We start from the raw sequence: 19,172 nt of genomic DNA on the forward strand, positions 1-19,172 counted from the left end.
GGTTTGTGCAGCAAAAATTAACGTTTGTGCTGTTATCGTTTTTGAGATATTAAACATTTAATTTTCTGACCTGTTATGTAACCCAGCCCCTCATTTGTGGCCAAATCGCACCAAAGTGGTCTCATTGGTTAGTGCTACGTTTGTGCTGGTTTATGCAGCAAAAATGAACATTTGTGCTGTTATTGTTATTGACTTATTAGGAAAAAAAATATTGAATAGGTGTGAAGCTGGCCCCTCATATAATCAGAAATGGAATAAAAATATTTCCATTGGTTAGTGCTATGTTTCTGCTGGTTTGTGCAGCAAAAATTAACGTTTGTGCTGTTATCATTATTGAGATATTAAACATTATATTTACTGTTATCGTTATTGAAATATTTAACATAATAGGTCTTACCTGTTATGTAACACAGCCCCTCATCTGTGGCTAAATTGTACCAAAGTGGTCTCATTGGTTAGTGCTACATTTGTGCTGGTTGTGCAGAAACGTAGCACTAACCAATGGAAATATTTTTATTCCATTTCTGATTATATGAGGGGCCAGCTTCACACCTATTCAATATTTTTTTTCCTAATAAGTCAATAGCAATAACAGCACAAATGTTCATTTTTGCTGCACAAACCAGCACAAACGTAGCACTAACCAATGAGACCACTTTGGTGCGATTTGGCCACAAATGAGGGGCTGGGTTACATAACAGGTGAGAAAATTAAATGTTTAATATCTCAAAAACGATAACAGCACAAACGTTAATTTTTGCTGCACAAACCAGCACAAACGTAGCACTAACCAATGGAAATATTTTTATTTCATTTCTAATGATATGAGGGGCCAGCTTCACCGGTGGCACGTTTTGGAAGGGAAAAGCTGGGGGCCTGCACGCGTAGCGTAGTACAATAAGCCCCGCCTCCTGGACTGTGATTGGCTTGTGGTTGATTGTGGAGCTGAAAGCGGGTTTAAAGAACTCTGATCAGAGAGAGAGAGCAAACGAGAGCGAGCTCTGTAGATAAGGTCAGAGAGAGAGAGAGAGAGAGAGAGAGAGAGAGAGAGAGAGAGAGAGAGAGAGAGAGAGAGAGAGAGAGAGGCTGCAGCTTCTCTGTAGATAAAGTCTCTGATATTACTGTATTTTACCAGCTGATTCAGGAACAGCCAGAGAGCCGCTTCCTGGCGGATTTCACCAGAAACAGAGAAAAACCGGATTGAGGAAAATGTGAGTATTACTCAGCTTCACTCTTTTCTTCAGAGAGTCCGAGCTCGTCATTAACTGTGTTTCTGGAGTAACTTATTGCTGTTAGTCTAAGCGTTACTGTAAACTGTGAGAGAGTGTACTGATGAGGGATAAATACGAAAAGCTTGACCTAAAAATCCTTTAATATCAGTTAATAAAACTATAGCAGATAACTTCGTATAAAACTAGTTTATAATATCTGATAATAAAACTATAACTATAATATTACTCTGTATAAATAATAAACTGCTATTTTCAAAATATATCTCAATTCTCTTTAAGTTTATTTTTGATTAAATTACTGTAATTGTTTAAAATTCTATTTGTGATTAAACAGTATATATTTTTATATTTTATATCTCATATGAATTAATATGTGTCAAAATGGCTTAATGTACTGCGGTTGTTTAAAATACATTTTGCCAAAAAGGTTTGAAGAAAGAAAATAAGATAAAAACTTTGAAAGAGCATACATTTCTTTCATGCCATATCAGGAGGGGATTAGTTTCTCAGGGGGTCCTGCAAAAGATTGCAGTTGATCTGTTGGAAATAAATGATACAAGGCTTTTAAATTACAGTATATATAAATTAGTGATGCACCAATGTGAGAATTCTGGGTTGATGCCGATATTCAATATTACACATGTATATATCTGCAGGTGTCAATATAAACATTTATAACTTGCAGAGAGTCTAGAAACACCAGTATAACTTTATAACTTCAAAACTAGTGAAAATTAAATTGAATTCTAAAGTCTTAAGTTTATGAGTATTAAAGTAGCACGGCCAGTGTTAATAAATAAGTAAATGTACTTACACTAATAATAAATAAATAATTCAATATCGGTCTGAAATATTTGCCATATAGGCCAATGCAGCCGATAATTACATAATTCTGGTATCATCGTGCATCCCTAATATGTTTATGTATTTTGGAATGATGTGTGTATTTGTCACAACTAAATTGTAGACAATATAATCTCCATTCAAACCCGTCAGTAAACTTACACATTTTCTGAATTTTCATGTGAAATGTTGATGATGGTGAAATAGTAATTCATCCTGTAACAGTACGTTTTCTTTCTTCCATGGTTTTATCAGTTTCAAATCTTAAGTTTTTCTGTGTTCTGCAGGATGTCAGAACAGAGCATTCACCTACCCAATGTGGGGAGCTCCAAAAACGGAAGGCTGGAAAGGACCACCTCCTCTTCCTCCACCTCATGCTCTCGGCGCGGGGCCACAGTGAGCTTCCATAAGATCCACTATGCCGTGGAGATGAGGAGTGGCTTTCTGTGTAAAAGGAAGGTCACCCACAAAGACATCCTCATTGATCTCAAGTGAGTTTCATCCAACTGGAACTAGTGGTCCACAGCAGATCCACATTAGCAATGTTGGTCTAAAGATCAACTAAAATATAACATGGATAATTGAGTCACAAATATTACCACCAACTGTGCTGTCCGCTGTTGGTGGTAATGCCATTAAAACATATTCCAGGTACACATGTGACATTGTGGATTGAGAAATGTTATATGCCTTTACAGCTTCTGAACTGGAATGCCCTATCTCATCACCTGACACCCTCTATCAGACCTCGCTTAAACCCTGAAAATTCCCGTCACCCTGCCAGTAGCACACTGGCCAGTATTGAACCTTATTAACAAGATAACACCTCACAACTTACACAATGTTGGGGTGACACTACATGATCTAGTTACATACTACTTTTCCTTGACTTCTGGCATGTCAATGTATATGACTACTATGTAGCTAAAACTAAGCAAAATTAAAGACATAACTGTGCTGCAAGTTATTTAATTTAATAAAAGAAACATCAAGTTATTTTAATAAATTTGAGTTCACATGTAAGTTTTATAGTATTTCAGGGTGTCAGCAGATCCTTCCATAATTTGTCTTAAAATGCCTTAAATAAATCTTCCAAAGTCTTTTAAGGTCTTTTTTTTAAAATATTAAGGATATTAAGATATTAAGGAAACATTATTAAGAGTTTAAGCACTGGCGGCTTTTGTCAGCAGAGCTTCAGCCAGATCTTATTTGAACTGTGTGGTACGTCACAGAAATCTGTGTACGTGTTATCCTCCGAATCTGCCCGATGCCTTTCCCCCAGTCCCATTTCCACACTCACGGTTGGCAGAAATAGAACACAACAGCACACAAACTGAAGCCATGTAGACAGGCGAGCTCTCTGTGTTTCACTGAGCTTCAGTAAGGTTTGCTAACCATAGCTGTGTAACATATCCCCACCACTAGCTTAGTAGAGACAGTGGACATTGAAATGTATATATTCCCTTATCAGTTTACCACTGTGTGTTAATCTGGTAACCCGCGGGAGCTTCTCATCTGGGGAGGAGCAGGTGCGGCAGAAAACTCTACACAGTGTTTAGAAATTGGACTCCTGTGGCCATTTCACACACTTACTTCTATTCTTCACTGTTTGTTCATTTAATATTAGTGTTGTTGTTTTTTCATGTTGTTTTTGTGAAGGTCATTGTTCTCATTGGTCTTAGAATAAATAATCCCACACCTTTTTTCTAAATAATCTATACTGTAATTCAAATTAAGGACTTAATAATAAGCCCAACATTTTTAAGGTTCATCTATAAATTACCTCTGCAATTGTCTTACAATTTCACGGTAGCACCGCGAGTGAGCACAGCGTATGTCACAGCACTGTACCTCACCACTTTGTGTAACAGGCTAATAGAAGACTGACATTATGCCAGCATTATGTCACAGGAAATCTTACACTGAGTGCATCTCCAGGTACGCCCAGTAGCATTGTAACTGATAGCTGAGGCAGTCAACGTGAGCTTTACTATTGGCACTCGGCAGCGGGCCATAAACTGCAGGTCCCTTACGACTCAGCTTTAATCTAAGTATGGATGGAAGCCAAGTTTTTACTCCAGTCTTGGGTCAGTTTCCTCATTGGATAATGCTGTATAAGGGTATATATAACTTCGGTAATTAATATACGCTGACATGCCACAAAATGAGACAGAAACTAGCTTTCAAAAGTTCCAAAGAAGCTGAAGCATGCTTCACTGCCCTGCAGGATATATATATGTGGGGCCTCCTGTAGAGAACGTAGATTTGATTCTGCCAGATTTGTTATTCTGTTTGCATCGACAATTCTAGTCAGACACCGTCGGTCACGATCATTACCATCTACTGCGCTGTCCACTGTGGATGGTAATGCTTTCTCTAATGTATTTCAAGTATAGACTCAACACTGCAGAAAGAGGAATGTTAAATACCCTCAAACCTTTAGAAATGGATCTTATATCACATTCCTTTATCTGTCAGTTAATTAATATACTGTATATTCAGTATCAATTAAATATAAACATGTTGTGTTAAAGGTTTGGGCAAATATTATATCATAGCCCTAACCACGACAAATCACCATTAGCAAATGATTTATATAAGCATAGTGGAGCCATAGTCTAGAATGACAGAACCGTGTGCCGCCCCAGGTGTGTGAAAGTGCGGACGTGTGTGAGTGCAAACACCCTGATTATTGGTGTGTCTGTCCTGCAGTTCGTGGCTATTAACGAAGCAGTGGAAAAGGATGTGAGTGAATGAAGGGAAGGAAGTGTGCAGGTCTACAATGATTAGACGGAGGGTGACCCCCAATGGAGTTACAGAACAGGAGACAGAGAAAGAGAGAGAGTGAGAGAGAGAGAGAGGGGGGTGTCCTTACATAACCCAAATCAAACAGCATTACACAATTACCACACAGAGGAAAAAACACGCATGTACTGAGACTACCGTTCCCATATGGAGTTTTGCATCTCAGAGACACACATTAGTTCATTTGTCTGTTCAACCACACACACACTCACCTTTACATGCACACTGCTCCAGCTGTCACAAAACACACACACACACATCTGTCGCTTTTTCAGATGAAAGACAAGGTGGAACAATGAAAGCTAAAGGTCTCTTGTGAAGTGTGTATATAAGACATCAGTGGAGCTGTAAAAAAAACATGACTATATAAAGCTCTGGCTCGCTGCCTTACTGAGACCAAAGGTTTCAAAACATTTCCACACTCAGAAGAACTAATCCAGACAGTTTAGGCCAGTAAAAATGTGGTCCTGACCCCTCACCTCTGAACATTAGATAAGAGGTTGGCAAACACAAACTCACACACACACACACACACACACACACAAACTTGTGCTAAATGGCACAAAGCTTTACAGTCACAATGCTGATATAACAATTATAAAATATTCTCCTTCTATAATTAGCATTAGTACTGAGTTTAGAGCCATCTGTCACGTTAAGCATAAAGAGTTCAGTTTGATTTTAATCTGTAAAAAAGTTTCTTTATCTATATTTTTATGTTAGTTTAAATTTAGTAGAATTTTATGTTTTAGTTGTGCCATTTAAACACTCACTTATTTTTCATTTTTTTTTTGCATTATTTTAATTTCTTATAATATAACTATAGAAATTTCTAAAGAACACACAGCTGTTTAGTCCCCCCTTTTCATTGTGCAATGCTCTTACTTTCACTATTAAACATATCCCTAAGTTCTAGTGTTGTTTTTCTACCATTTGATTTCAGCAAAGCCCTCTGCTTTTTAATAATGCATTAGACAGTTCTTAACCTAATTTGAGCAGTTTGAGCGAACTCCTTAGAAGTTCTCTTTGCCTGATGCATGCCAATAATTTAACCCTTCAGAAACAGATAGGGTTAACCATCGCAGCCAGCTGAAACATCATCACTGATGCAGTAATTATCCATTGAGTAGCTCTTTCCTATTTTCTTAGTTTAATCCAGTTGATGGCATTTTTTAGGCCAGGCAGTGTATGTATACCTTTGGGAAGCAGAGGAATCCGGCACAAAGTTATTGATCTGATCTAATGGAAATGATTAACTTGTGAGAGTAGCTAGTACATGTAAAAGAATGGGTGGAGTGGAGGCATACTGGCAGGTTTATATTTTGAACATATGTATGGTTTATTGCTTTGGTTTTAAAATGTCACGTGTGTGTGTATGTGTGTGAGAGAGAGAGTGTGTGAGTGTTTGATAGTTCTCCCATTCTCTGCATGACAAAGCATTAAGCAACATCATAAGCCAGCAGAAAGCAGAAGTAATACAAGCAGTAACCTTCCTCAACACAAGTCAGCAATACTATGTACCAGTGACTAAGCTGTATAGAGTAGATTATAGAATGTATAATCTTTTTGAAATATGTAGAGATGTCTGTGTGATGCTTGAGCAGTTTTAAATATGTTAAAGCTAGTTAAATGTATACTCCAGAGAGAGTATACTATTATACTCTTGTATATGTGTTATATTATTGTCATATTAAAATGATCTGTGACCATTGTTGCAACATTAAGCCAAATAATGTAGACATCAAGTGAAAGTGCACCCAGATTTAATTAACTGACCGTAATGAATCTTGGTGGGTAGTGTGCCGAGTGGTCCAGCAGTCTAAAGTGCTGCCACTATGAGCGGGAGGTCTCAAGTATGAGCTACGGCAGCACATATACTTAAATTGGATCAATACAGAGTAGATTAGCATGGCCCCTGCAAAAGGATGACACGCAAATCCATGAGGCACAGGTTCGAACCCCCGCTCATGCAGCTTTGCCATCAAGCTGTCGGCGCTCAGAGGGAGCACAATTGGCCCTGCTCCTTCCAGGTAAATAGATGGCGCTCTCTCCCCACATCACACCTAGGGTGATGTCCGGGTGATGTTGGGGCCTCCTGGTGTGTTTGGACATTACTTGTGATAGGGGGAGTCCTAATGAATGGAATGGGTAATTGGATGTGCAAAATTAGGTAGAAAATAGGAAAAATTAAGAAAACAAAAAAAACCCTTGGTGGGTAGTAGGGTTGGGCGGTATGACGGTATTTCGGTATTTTGTAAAATAGTGACGGTATATTAATCACGTAACGTTCCAAATCTGTACTTTGAAAAACAGGACCTTTAAGACATTCTGCACATCCACAATGAAAGAGCAGTGGGAGGGGTAAGCAGTTGGAGCTCACTGATGGTATGGTTTAGGGATTCTCACTGAGGAGATCATACAGCAAAAACTCAATAAACTTTACAGGTTTCACTAATTTTCACCGAAATTATCGCCACAAATAGCCACATTTGTGCTGGAGTGGCAATAAAACCCCAACAAAAAAACAACCAACCACCGAAATGATCAGATTTATCAGTTTATCCTGCAGCGTGGGATGTTCAGTGTGAGTTACTCACAGGTAAAGTTACAGCTGCTTCTCAAATATTCCTCATCTCCTGTTTCTCTACTTTCTCTCCTTTTTTTTTATCTCCTTTGCGCGCATATTCTAATCCCATACAGAATTCTGCAGTTTACTCAGGGTTTTCTGTCGTTATTTCACGGCTAGCTCGAGCACTGTAAATAATAGTAATTCTGCGGGCCGTGAGGCGCTGCGCGCTGCAGCGCGCTGCCGAAATCTGACCCCGCAGAACCCCTTCACGAGCAGAAACGGCACAACACCCGCTGTTAAACTTTTGTAGTTAAAACAGCGCTTATAAATGAACAAACACGAAAATGAGGGTATTCAATCTGCAATTTCAGTTTGTTTTAGTTTTTTCTTTTAATTACCGTTTTTATTAGTTTCAGTTAAGGAGAACTTTCACTTCCAGTTTTCGTTATTTTGTTCGTTTTCGTTTAAAATAATACTTTGTTACTTGGCTATATGGTGATTATCAGGCCATAGCTTTATATAAAATAAAAATAGTATTAAAAACAGATGACTACATAGACTATTTCCTGGAACCTGGACTCCACCCGAGATTTTCTATTACTTTCCTCGGGCCGGGTCGGGTCCGGGCAGAGAAATAAAAATCAAAGTATCCTGCTATTTAAAAGAACTGAAAATTAATAACAATAATAATATAGTTTGTCATATTAGAGTTTAGATTGTCTGCCTGAACCCGAGAGTGAATGCAAGCCTGAACGCCAGCTCATCCGCACGTTTAAAGCTCCGCAGGTGGATTAATGTGTGCATACTTTGCGCTTCTTCTACTGCTTACGGGCTGCATGACCTGCAGTCTCTCAGCCTGCCAGTCAGACAACAGTGTCAGCAGTGCGTTTTCCTACAGGACAAACTATTCAAACATGCGAATGAGCTCTCATTAAAAAATCACACAGTGTCTGTCTGGCTTAAAATAGTTAGATACAGCTATTAAATGAGTAAATCAACATTCATTGAAAAGACCAGTGAGTATTTCTGTATCCTAAATAAGATAGAAGGCAGCAACAAGCTAGAAGCTAAGCTAATAACAGCATTTAATAAAAACTGAAAAATAGATATGAAATGAAAAAAATAATAAAAAAAAAAACTAACCCCCCCCCCCCCCCCTCTGACAGCCTAACCTTACGTAAAGTTCCTGCAACCAGTGGCCCTAACTTTTCAGAATGAACACTCTGGTGCACTATTCCAATAGGACAATGCACGTTTACATACTGCTGCCATCTCAAGAGCTTATCTTGAAGACACATCAACTATGCCATTGCCAGCTGCATTGCCAGACCTATCCCTATATGAAAATGTCTTACACTGGGTGGAATCCTCACAGGACATCATTAGGAACATCTACAAATTGCATTACACAGAAAATACACACTACATCTGTATGCGTACCCCAGTAAATAAGACCATATGTTTTCCATATGAGCAAAAATGTTTACGTTTCAAATTTTAGAAATTCCTTCTGTATAGCATTGCAAACTGACATTTCATTCTGGGTGCAAAAAGTGTATATAAAACGAAGATAAATAGAACATGCCTAGCTTTTAATTTGCATTGATTTTAATTGTATCTTAAGTCTGCAGGGTATGCGGATGATGGAGCCGATGTCATGCTGACCCACAGTGACGCTGGTAATCATTTTGATGCTTATAAACTTGTATTTATGTTTTTTTCTGCACATGTAGTGGAATTATGAAGCCAGGAATGAACGCCATATTAGGAGCTACAGGGAGTGGAAAATCATCGTAAGTGTTTGTAATTCTGTTTTTTTTTTTTTTATTACACTCAACTTCAGTGTTGTGGTATTATTGTGGTTGCAGTGTGAAGGTGAAGCAGTTTATTATAATCCTCTCTGGGTTGGTAATGAGGATGATGGATGTAATTGTTTTGGGTGTATGAAGGTTTTTGGATGTCCTGGCAGCGAGGAAAGACCCCAAAGGACTGACCGGAGAAGTTCTGATAGATGGGGCTCCACAACCGCCCAACTTCAAATGCCTGTCTGGATATGTAGTACAGGTACACACATACACACACACACACACACACACACACACACAAAATGTACAACCACTCAGCTCTGCTGTAGATACAACCTTCCAATACTGGATACAGGAATTACAGATTTATTGGTGTCACAGACTTTCACAAAATTTAACAACCAATATTCTTTACCACAGGTATATTCTATTTATTTGATTATCGCCACCATGTGGAGTAATGAAGCAGTGTCTTTAGGAAGACAAATTGTGGAGCGAGTCTTATGTTTAAAAAAAGTATATATTGATCTACACCACAAGGCAGCACATCTACTTTCAACTACATACTAGGGGTGGGCAATATGTCCAGTAAATAATATCAAAATAAAATTAAATACTGCCACAACATAATGAATGTTGAACATTCAGTAGAAACCAAACAAATCTGTGAACTACTGTCTATTTTGAAAACAACAGTTACTTACCAAGCTAAAATAATATTAATATATATAATAATAACTATTAGGGCTGTCAATGTTAAAGCATTAACGCACACAATTAATTTGTCATTTAAAATGCGCCAATCAGAGGAGACAATGTGCTTGTGTGGTTTATTGGTGAGCATTTTGGTGCATTTACGTTTATGTCTGTGTGAAACCAAACCAAACAGAGGGAGAAAATGCTTCCTGTAAACAAACTCATCAACTAATCCATATCATAGAAACCAACTACAGTTGTAAAAATGTCCTTTTATACTCAGCAAGCTAAGTTCTAATTCAGAAATCCTTACAATCAGAAATCATTATCTGTTTCAATAAAGTAAAAAAGTTTCCTCTATCCAATTTGTCATGCATTCTTTATTCCAGCGATCTACGCTCAAACATACAAGTATATACTAGTATTTTAATTGACACCACTAATATGGCATATTACCACATACTACTAGCACAATGTTCCATTCTTTCTCACATTTACAAACAGTCACCCTGCACTGACTGTAAAAGCACATTCAAGTCATCCACATCCTTATACAGAAGTGCTGACAGTGATTTTTTAATGATTTCAGAAACAGGAAGTCTCATCAGCTCTGAACTGTGTTAAAGGGGATGTGTCTCCAGTAAAGAACTTTTCCTCAGCATTACTCAGCACTGTTCCTCACGCTAGAGCTGACTATAGGGTCACTGCCACCATGACTAAGGCTAATGGAGTAATGTAGTTCTAATAGAAACATGAACATGCTATTTTTTTATCAGACCCAATACTGGGTTTGCCAGTACATGTAAAACATATTTAATAATATATATATGTAAAAAAAAATAATATTTAATATAACATTTGACATACTTGTTTAGTCACATTAATGGGCTTTCTAAGTAAACAGTATTGAGGAAAATAATATTAAGGTTGTGGGGATATATATGCTATAGCTTTGAGGCACAGTTTTGCTGTAAAAGAAAAGGACTTCCCTAAACTTTGTACACATAATCAGAAGCATAAAATCCAGAATGTTGTACTTGTTCCTCTGCATGAATGCTTTAATAGATTTTGAGCAGTGTTTAGGGTCGTTGTCTTGTTGAAGTATCCAGCCCCGGCACAACAACAGACCTGCCACTTCAGGTCTTACCTAGGACTGTGCTGATTCGAACAACCAATTAATTACAAAGGAAAATCATGAAAATTATCAGGGGTGCTCAAACTTTTTCATAACACTGTAAACTCCAAGACAGATTAAGATTAAGGGCAAAGCTGGGCTTGCTTTGGTCATTCTAAGACTTTATTATGTTTGTACAGGATGACGTTGTGATGGGAACGTTAACAGTGCGGGAGAATTTCCGTTTCTCTGCAGCGCTGAGGCTTCCGATGTCGGTTAGTCAGAAGGAGAAAGAGGAGAAAGTGCAGCGACTCATTGAAGAGCTGGGACTCACTAAAGTAGCTGATTCACGGGTAAGACACACACACACACACACACACACACACACACACACACACACACACACACACACAGCCTGTCAATGTTCATCAGCTAAACAGAACAAACAGAACGATGAATGGCTCATTTAAAAAAAAAACTGAAAGTATATAGCTGAGTTACGGTAAAACACATGAGCACACATACACACTCAGTCAATAAATAGAGGTTTAAATAATTATGTGTATCTATGTGTAAGGGTTGCATAACTGATAGGGGAGCATGGTCATTGTGTTATATCAAGTCCCATGTTGGCGCAGACATTTTAGAGCACTTCATGATTCCACTACTGACTAGCTTTGTGGAGATGCAGATTTAATTTCCCTGCAGGACTTTGCACATTTCCACACTGCAAAAAGTACCAGTACCTAGTTTAATAAACACAGTATCACTCTGCTTAATTGGCCAGAAACGCTTTGAGGTTTATTACTGGCGACCCTTACAGTACTCACCACTGCACACTATACCATAGAGTTGGTTGGTCCTCACTAGCTGCACGAAGAAAATTTAATTGGCTAATTTTTATCAAAAAATCACTTTCTGGTCATTTGCCAGCTTATATCTCTTATTTAATTTCATTTAATAACAGTAATGATCAGACCTGCTCCAGTGGCTGGATCACCTGTCGGGTATTAAGAGTTTTTAGTGAACTGGGAAAATCTGCTTTTAACTAAGTGCACCATCGAGCTGGAATTCACTACAGGAATCGATGTAGCTTGCTGGGATCACTGAATCATTTTAAACTTTTAGTTTCTAAACACTGTTTTAAATAAGTTTTTTTATTTATCAAATAAAATCAAATATTTGTATAGCACTTTTTACAAATGATGTTGGCACAAAGCAGCTTTACAGAAACATGATTACAGGTCAAAGAATCAGACAAAACATTAAACATAGAAAATACAGAATACAGAACCCCCAGTGAGAGCGGAGGCAAATGAAAAACTCCCTCAGAGCTGCAGGAGGAGGAACAAACCTTGGGAGGACCAAGACTCACATTTAAGGGGGGACCATGCTACCACTGGTCAAACGGCTTTTAAATTATTTTTAAAAAGTCTTTATACGTCCTCATAGGTTATATATATTCAGGAGTATAGCACCACCACTAATGGAAGCAGTTAGAGTTCATGTAAGATGATAATGGAGAAGAGCTGACTTCAGAAACTTCCATCAGTCTGGCGGGACATGAGAGCCTGAGGGTCCGGCATCCCTCGGTATCGGGTCAGGCAGGTGGGCAGTCAGTGACTCGGAGGAAGGCAAAGAGATGGAATTAGTTTTAACTGGATTTATGTAAAATAGAGAATATAAAACATTATCAGAGTGTGGCTAATGACTCAGATCTGAATAAAACAGCCTAACTAAAGGGAGAGAGCCAGAAGGTAACATAGACACGGAGGCACCCTGAAACACTGGCATCCACCCACTCCACCGTCCACAAACCTGAGTGACCGTGTGCAGTGGGAGAACAGCAGCAACAGCATCTCAGTTTACCATTTATTTATTTTAATTCTTTATTATTGATCTTTTTCTTATTATTTTTATCTTTTATTTATTTTTATTTGTTTCCTATTTATTTTTTTATTGTTTTATATTTTTTTGATTCTTATGTGTTTAGTTCAATATTATTCATTTTATTATTTTGTATAATTTGTATCATTTTACTTTACTTTTATTATTACCTTTTTATTTATTTTATATTTTATAAATTATTTTCTTTTTATGTGTCAATTTGTTTTTTATTGTCTTCTAGAATTTTCTATTTTACATATATATTTTATTCATATATATTAAATGTTGATTTTAAATTTATTTTATTTATTTTTTTACTATTTTGTTCCTTATTATTAAAAAAAAAATTATTACACGTTTTAAATCCCTTTGATGCTGTAAATGCTCGACAACATTGTAAATTAGGGTCACCCTCAATGTTTTCCCAAGTGAAAATAAAGTTTGATTGATTGTTTGATTAAGTAAGATGGAAGATGAGTGACAGCAGACACAACAATGTACATATCATAGCTATCAAAGCATCCAGTGTTTAACACCTCACAGTGCCACAGGCTAATCACCACATTGTTGCAGTAGTTAATGCATGCAAAAGTAGCCTGACCAAGTATTAAGTGCGTATACTGTACATGATTTTCAGTGGGCATACATTTCTGTATTAAATATGTTGTTAATTGGTTTTATAAAATATTCAAATGTTGGGTGTTTCATTGGCTGTAAGCCATTATTAAAAGAAATAGATAATCTTGAAATAGATGTGTGTAATGAATCTGTATTACATAGGAATGTTACTTTTAAATAGAATTACTGATATAAATAAACATTTAAATGGTACAATTTATTGAGATTAACCTGTAGTACACAGGTCTTTACTTTACACGTTTTATCTCAAAGTGCACATTTAAACATGAACAAAGGTGAATAGATCAGTAGTGAAACTATTACCTTTTACCTCAGTAAAATACTGGTTTTAGAGCTCTGTACTGCAGGGGGATAGTAGTTTTATTTAGCTTGGCTCATTTTCCACCTTCTGACTAGTCAACAGATGCCAAATGCAGTGACTAATAAATAACCTGATTGATGCACATCTGAACTCTGTGGCTGGTTGTGTGGCAGGTGGGCACTCAGTTGATTCGGGGGATTTCAGGGGGGGAGAGGAAAAGGACCAACATCGGAATGGAGCTCATCATCGACCCCCCTGTTCTCTTCCTGGATGAACCCACGACAGGACTGGATGCCAGCACGGCTAATTCTGTGCTCTCACTACTGAAGAGGTATGAGTGCACAGTCACACACACCCACCCACACACATAAACACACACACACACACACACATACACACATACATGCATTTATTCTACTAAGACTCACAGATAGTAGTGACCCAACCCACCCAACCTTTGTGTCAACAGTCCAGTCCAGGCTGGTAGAGTAATATATATAATGCTTTTAATAAAGCATTGCCCTGTATTTCAGGATGTCCAATCATGGTCGAACCATCATCCTGTCCATCCACCAGCCACGTTACTCCATCTATCGCCTGTTTGACAGCCTGACCCTTCTGGCTGGAGGCAGACAGGTGTACCATGGACCTGCACAGAGTGCACTGGAGTACTTCAGTGAGATAGGTGAGAAATGAAAACACTTTAGAAGCTCTCATATTCAAACTGCTCCAGCTTTGTTCAGATTCAATTTCTGTCCACACCGAGACAAAAACGACTGTACAAGCATACTAGCCTGCATGGTGCAACAGTACCTTATAAAGAGAGACAACACATCGCGAAGGAAAAAAAAACACATTAATGGAATTTTGGATTCTGAACCTAAACAGAGCATGGTATATTTGTAATAGAGCAGTATTTACATGTATTAATATGTCAAAATCTAAAATGTGCAGACCAACCCCTGCTCCTGCAGAGCTATCTTCCTGCATGTTTCAACTCCAGCCTAGAGCAGGATGATATATTAATATTTTATCACAGCGTGATACATTTTCTTATTGTATTGACAATGCGCCTATTGAGGATCTCATCAGGAACACTGACCCAACTGTACATTTCATTACATAGAGTGTAAACAATACTTTTTAATGGGATGATGTGCAGCAAAATTTAAATAAGAGTTACAGTATTTTGCAAGAAAGAGCATTTGAATAGAAGAATCTGCCACTGCTAATGGATTTTGTGTGCATGTCAAAATATATATACTATATAGTATGCTATATTGGAGGAAAGAGCAGCAACTCTGATCCGTTAGAGAGCGCCACCTACCCACCCGGAGGGAGCAGGGCCAATTTTGCTCTCTCTGAGTGCCGGCAGCTTGATGGCAAAGCTGCATGAGCAGGGGTTCGAACCTGCGACCTCCAGTGGCAGCGCTTTAGACCGCTGGACCACTCGGCGCCCTCTGTAATATTGAATTTTTTCCCATATCATCCATTTCTTTTAGCACTTTCTCCTCTTTCAGAATTAATATCGACCAAAATTAAGAAATATACAATAATGTTTGCCATATCGTTCAGCCCTACTTTGACTACTACATCTCAGCTCTGATACATCCCATTCAGCCTATTAAGCATTTATTAATGGGATCAGGTGGGGTGGATTACAGTTGTGTCCACAGTCTGCAGTAATGTAGTTCTCCAGGTGCTGGGTTGGTGACCCCTGGTGTAGACATTGTAGTTTTTGATTTATGCAGTTCACTATGTAGGATATTAGGTGGATAGCCCTAAAGTATCATGATAGAAAATAATATTAAGAGATCTAAATTGTTCCCTTAATTTATCTTTGTAATGAAAATCTATAGTTTAGCTTTAGTTTCTTTTGCGACAAACACCTAATACCATTTTCACTATTTAAAAAACAGGATTTGCCTGTGAACCTCACAACAACCCTGCTGACTTCTTCCTGGATGTCATCAATGGAGACTCCACTGCAGTCATTAGGAACAGTCATCAAGATGATGAGGGTATGTGTTTCTCCAACTCTCGAACAATCTATCTCATACACTTTCCTATTAGGGTGTAAATATCAGTGCTGCATAGAAACACAGTGTATACTGGTAGTGGTCACACACATAAATGTCATTTAACCCAAATTGCATGTTTTGTGTGTATGTCTTGCAGAGCTGGACACACAGCAGTGCAATTCATCTCGTCAGAGCATCGAGCAGCGGCTCGTGGAGGAGTACAAGAGCTGGTCGTACTATAAAGAGACCAAAGAAGAGCTGGAGAAGATCATGCAGGGCCAGAACTACAGTGGGAAACCCAAATCCCGCACCATTACCTACAATACCTCCTTCTGTTATCAGTTTAAATGGGTGCTGAAAAGAACATTTCGCAATCTCATGCTCAACCCACAGACCTCCTTTGCTCAGGTGAGCCACAGTTCTGAAGCAAGACAGTTAAATTCATGGATGGTGTTGTGTCTCAGGTCCCTTTGGATCATTGAAATCCATCTCAGACACCTGTGATAATTAGTTTGCCAGGTGAGCCCAATTAAAGGGAAATTAAGCAGGCCACAGGTTTCAAACAGTATAGAAAAGAAAAAAGAAAAATGTCAAATAGTGTAATGCCTTGGACAAGGTATGAAAACATTAGAAAACATTTAGCATAATTATTATACTGTGAAGAGATTTATGGCTGATTCAGAGAAAGATGTTTCTGACAGACTGATCCATTATCAGATTAAGGGAGCAGCTGCTATTGCCTCTAAAGTCCCACAAATCTCACGGTGTAGGATCCTCCAGAGGTCTGCAGTTATGCTTTTTAAATTTAACCCCTAACCAAAGCTCACAAGCAGAAGAAGTTGCAGTGGGCCTAGGAGTAAGACCTCTAGATTTTACACAATTTTAAGTTACACAGTGTTATGCACCACAACAGTACCATAAACATTATATCTCCAATTTTCATGCTCTATTACCATTTTTCAGGATTTCATGATGAATGGACCAAAATTATTTTTCTTTCCAACTGAACCTTAAACAGTTTTTCTAAAATATTTCTAACATTCCAGTTACACATATACACAGTCTATATACACATATACAGTATTGGGGTGTTGAAAATGTTTTATATGTGCGCTGGTGTAAAATGTAAACAAACTTCTGGAAAAGTGCCTTTAATATGGATGTGCATCAGAACAGGTTAAATAACACAATACATCAGTGAGACTGTTATATGTTATGTATATGTCTGGGTTTCCTGTTCTGAAAGATCCAGCAGCAGTTATATAATATAAAAATGTACATATGATATACATGTTTGAGCAAAACTGATTCATGAAGGAATTCTCTTTACAGATCGGAGTCACGCTGTTCTTAGCTCTGATTGTAGGTGCAATCTTTTTTGGGGTGTCAAACGGCTCGAGTGGAATTCAGAACAGGTGAGGAAGACAGTCTTCTGTACACTGACTGTGATGACACAGTGTTTTTAGTGAATTTGGTACATTTAGATCAGGGGTTCTAAAACTTTAGCAACACAGAGACCACCAAGCCCACTACAAAGTGTTTTGTGGCCTACACAATAATTCAAAAGACCATTTAGTTCAAGGAGAGAACAAATTTATTAATGTAAACCCAATTGTTTCGGTATAGGCCGATTTTCAGCCAAAATACGGTATCAGCAGATATTCCTCTGATTTTAACCGATCTGATTCAGGAGTTTACGATTAATCAGTGCTGTGAGTGGATGGCCGGTAAAACTGCTCACTTACAGGAAGCTGCATTTCCTCATCCAACCACTAGTCTGAGCTGCTGCAGCATGAGCCCTGCTGTCTTCACTCAGTCAGAGCTACAGCCCTGTGAAGTTCATCTGTGTAGGAAATAAAGGTTTTAACCCCACTAAACGGATAATACAGCTCTCTACAGTTCATCTTTCAGCCCAAGCAGCTAACAGCAGCAGTTTAGAGCAGCCGTCACGGAGTCACTGCTCGGATTACATTAAAAACAGGTCAGTTAGCTCGCTGCTAACCTCAGCATTATAACTACACGGTTTAGTGGTAAGACTGTTAAAGGCTACTTAGGACTATTAAGGGCTATTGGAGGTTATTGAAACTGTTAATGGGGGAAGAAATCAGTACAGGCAGGTTACAGATTTCGTTCATTCCAACTATTTGTGAATTTGGTTAAAAGCTCTGTTTTATTGCTGTAACATTAATTACTAAAATATGGATTTTAAATCAGATCCACGCTCTTAATTACAGTTTATGAGGGCGAAGAGAGTCAGGCTGTTTTTTTTTTTGCACAATCTAAGATCTAGTTGGAGCGTTAGATTAACCTTACTGTTGTTCTTATTAAAATATTGTATTATTGTCTATATTTTAACAGTAAATGAGATTTTAAGCAGTAAGCTGACTCAGAAAAACAGGCTGAGGCGGCTGATGTTACACATTCCTGCGGTATTGACATATAATTATATGTAATTATATATAATAAATATTTATATATATCTATTATAACTTATATCTCTCCTAAAAAGCGTTTATTTTGGTCAGTAACACTCTTGTGTTTATTTACTATCAGCGTAAATTACCAGTGTTATGCGTGGATGTAACTTAATGTGGGGAATCTGTACCAGGTTTGTCTGGCATCTGTGTGGCATTAATGTGGCATTTGGCCCCGCCCAATATCGGTATCGGTGATCGGCCGATCGAGATAAAAGACGATCGCCGATCGGAATCGGCCCCAAAAACACTGATCGGTCCATCCTCTATCCATGATAAGAAAAACTATTAGATAGTAATAAACATTTCATTCAGCTTTTTACTAACTGTAACATAAAAAGGTTGCTAATTCACCAAACATTTTTGTCAGTTATCTGACTGTACTATGTCAGACCAACCAATGAGCTCAAACTAAATGTAATCTTTTATTTTTGCAAATAATTTAAATATTGGAAAGATTTTTACTTTGAAAAGCAGATAATAGAAACAAAATTTGTGGACGTATCCACCGGATTAAATAATAGATTTTAGATTTTCAATGGTCAGGCATGCAGGCATAGCATAATAGGCAACATTAAGGTATTTTAATTGATGATATATCAATTAATCAATCAATCCGTCAATTAATTAATATTACTACTTCTAATTTCAGGATGGGATCTCTGTTCTTCATCACCACTAATCAGTGTTTCAGTGCTCTGTCCTCTGCGGAACTTTTCATCACAGAGCGCAAACTCTTCCTGTGAGTAACATACAAACATAATAAAAGAGAAAAATGTTACATTA

At 37.9% G+C, this 19,172-nt stretch overlaps 1 protein-coding gene and 1 pseudogene across 2 annotated transcripts in view; both read left to right on the forward strand.

Moving 5' to 3' along the window:
- The first annotated feature begins 963 nt into the window (after positions 1-963).
- Positions 964-19,172, forward strand: part of abcg2a (ATP-binding cassette, sub-family G (WHITE), member 2a) — a 43,657-nt gene continuing 25,448 nt past the window's right edge. Inside the window, exons 1-11 of one of the 2 annotated variants that reach the window (XM_022664444.2) lie at positions 972-1,211; positions 2,363-2,566; positions 9,183-9,242; positions 9,399-9,513; positions 11,265-11,417; positions 14,065-14,222; positions 14,425-14,576; positions 15,811-15,912; positions 16,070-16,320; positions 17,245-17,327; positions 19,039-19,128. In XM_022664444.2, the coding sequence (XP_022520165.1) occupies positions 1,210-1,211; positions 2,363-2,566; positions 9,183-9,242; positions 9,399-9,513; positions 11,265-11,417; positions 14,065-14,222; positions 14,425-14,576; positions 15,811-15,912; positions 16,070-16,320; positions 17,245-17,327; positions 19,039-19,128 (1,370 nt within the window). In that variant the 5' untranslated portion in view covers positions 972-1,209. Of the gene's footprint in view, positions 1,212-2,362; positions 2,567-9,182; positions 9,243-9,398; positions 9,514-11,264; positions 11,418-14,064; positions 14,223-14,424; positions 14,577-15,810; positions 15,913-16,069; positions 16,321-17,244; positions 17,328-19,038; positions 19,129-19,172 lie in introns of both variants that reach the window. The other variant, XM_049486408.1, reaches the window with a different exon arrangement.
- LOC125780699 (U6 spliceosomal RNA) lies at positions 6,738-6,835 on the forward strand (annotated as a pseudogene).

The sequence above is a fragment of the Astyanax mexicanus genome, chromosome 13 (assembly GCF_023375975.1).
Source record: "Astyanax mexicanus isolate ESR-SI-001 chromosome 13, AstMex3_surface, whole genome shotgun sequence".
NCBI classification, from domain to species: domain Eukaryota; kingdom Metazoa; phylum Chordata; class Actinopteri; order Characiformes; family Acestrorhamphidae; genus Astyanax; species Astyanax mexicanus.